The following is a 1,126-nucleotide window of genomic DNA, read 5'->3' on the forward strand; positions in this document are numbered from 1 at the left end:
GATTCGTCACTGGACGAGAGGCGTTGTGTCGAGGTTTTCTCTGGAGTGGTAAAAGTGGTAGCACAAGGAAAGCTCCCGTAGCATGGGATACGGTTTGTCGACCGACGGGAGCTGGAGGCCTCAATCTTATATTTCTGAAAGCATGGAATCTTGCTACTATTAGAAAATTATTATGGAATTTACAAGCTAAAGCGGACAAGCTATGGGTGCGATGGCTGAATGCTTACTACATCAAGAATAACGAAGTCATGGCATGGCAGGTGAGAGCAAGCTGTTCATGGACTGTGAAAAAAATGATGAAATGTCGAGATGATATTAAGGATTTGCAGTATTGGCAGGATGTTTTACAAGGTAAGCAGTTCAAAACTAAACTGCTTTATATTGCCATACGGGGTACGATGAACAAGGTTGAGTGGCGACACCTGATAATGCACAATTTGGCCCGACCACGAGCTATTTTCCTTTTGTGGTTGGTACTGTATGGTAAGCTGTCTACTAAGGACAGACTATTAAAATTTGGGATTAGCGTGAATCCGACGTGTGAATTTTGCAATAATTTGGAGAGCATTCACCACCTTTTCTTTGAATGTAGCCATGTCCATATGGTTTGGAAAGGTATTTTGGAGTGGCTGGGAGTGCACAGAAGCCCGCATGGTTGGAATGAAGAGAGGGTTTGGATCATGTCCGAAACACATAAAAAAGGATGGATGTGTCAGCTTCTGAAAATTGCTTGTGCTGAAACAATTTATGAAGTGTGGAAGAATCGAAATGAGAAGATTTTCTCCCAAAAGGATATCGACCGAAATTTATTAGGAATGATTATTGATATTATTGTAGCTAGAGGTATTAAGAATAGTAAGATTAGATCTCACATTGATGTGAGTACTAATAGAATTATTAGATAGCCTGGATCCTTGCGATCGGCGTGTACTTCATTGTTTTTGGTTTTAATAAAGATATGCTTTTTGACCAAAAAAATGCTAACTGTATAATAACGACCATTATTTGGTTTCTTTGCAATTGTATCATAATCATTATACCTTTTGGATTTTTCATTATCTTTTGAATATATAATGTAGCTTTGTTGTTATAAGTTAGTATCCGATCAAGCTCAAGACTTTCAGGA

At 38.6% G+C, this 1,126-nt stretch overlaps 1 protein-coding gene across 1 annotated transcript; it reads left to right on the plus strand.

Annotated features, from left to right (window-relative positions):
- Positions 1-248: 248 nt before the first annotated feature.
- Positions 249-905, plus strand: LOC131605068 (uncharacterized). Its single transcript, XM_058877467.1, has one exon. The coding sequence runs from the start codon at positions 249-251 to the stop codon at positions 903-905; it is 657 nt and encodes a 218-aa protein (XP_058733450.1).
- The last annotated feature ends 221 nt before the right edge of the window (positions 906-1,126 follow it).

The sequence above is a fragment of the Vicia villosa genome, linkage group LG5, assembly GCF_029867415.1.
Source record: "Vicia villosa cultivar HV-30 ecotype Madison, WI linkage group LG5, Vvil1.0, whole genome shotgun sequence".
NCBI lineage: Eukaryota > Viridiplantae > Streptophyta > Magnoliopsida > Fabales > Fabaceae > Vicia > Vicia villosa.

Bases quoted from the DNA above. Each gene is read 5' to 3' on its own strand.
- LOC131605068 (XM_058877467.1), top strand. From the start codon at position 249: ATGGCATGGCAGGTGAGAGCAAGCTGTTCATGGACTGTGAAAAAAATG.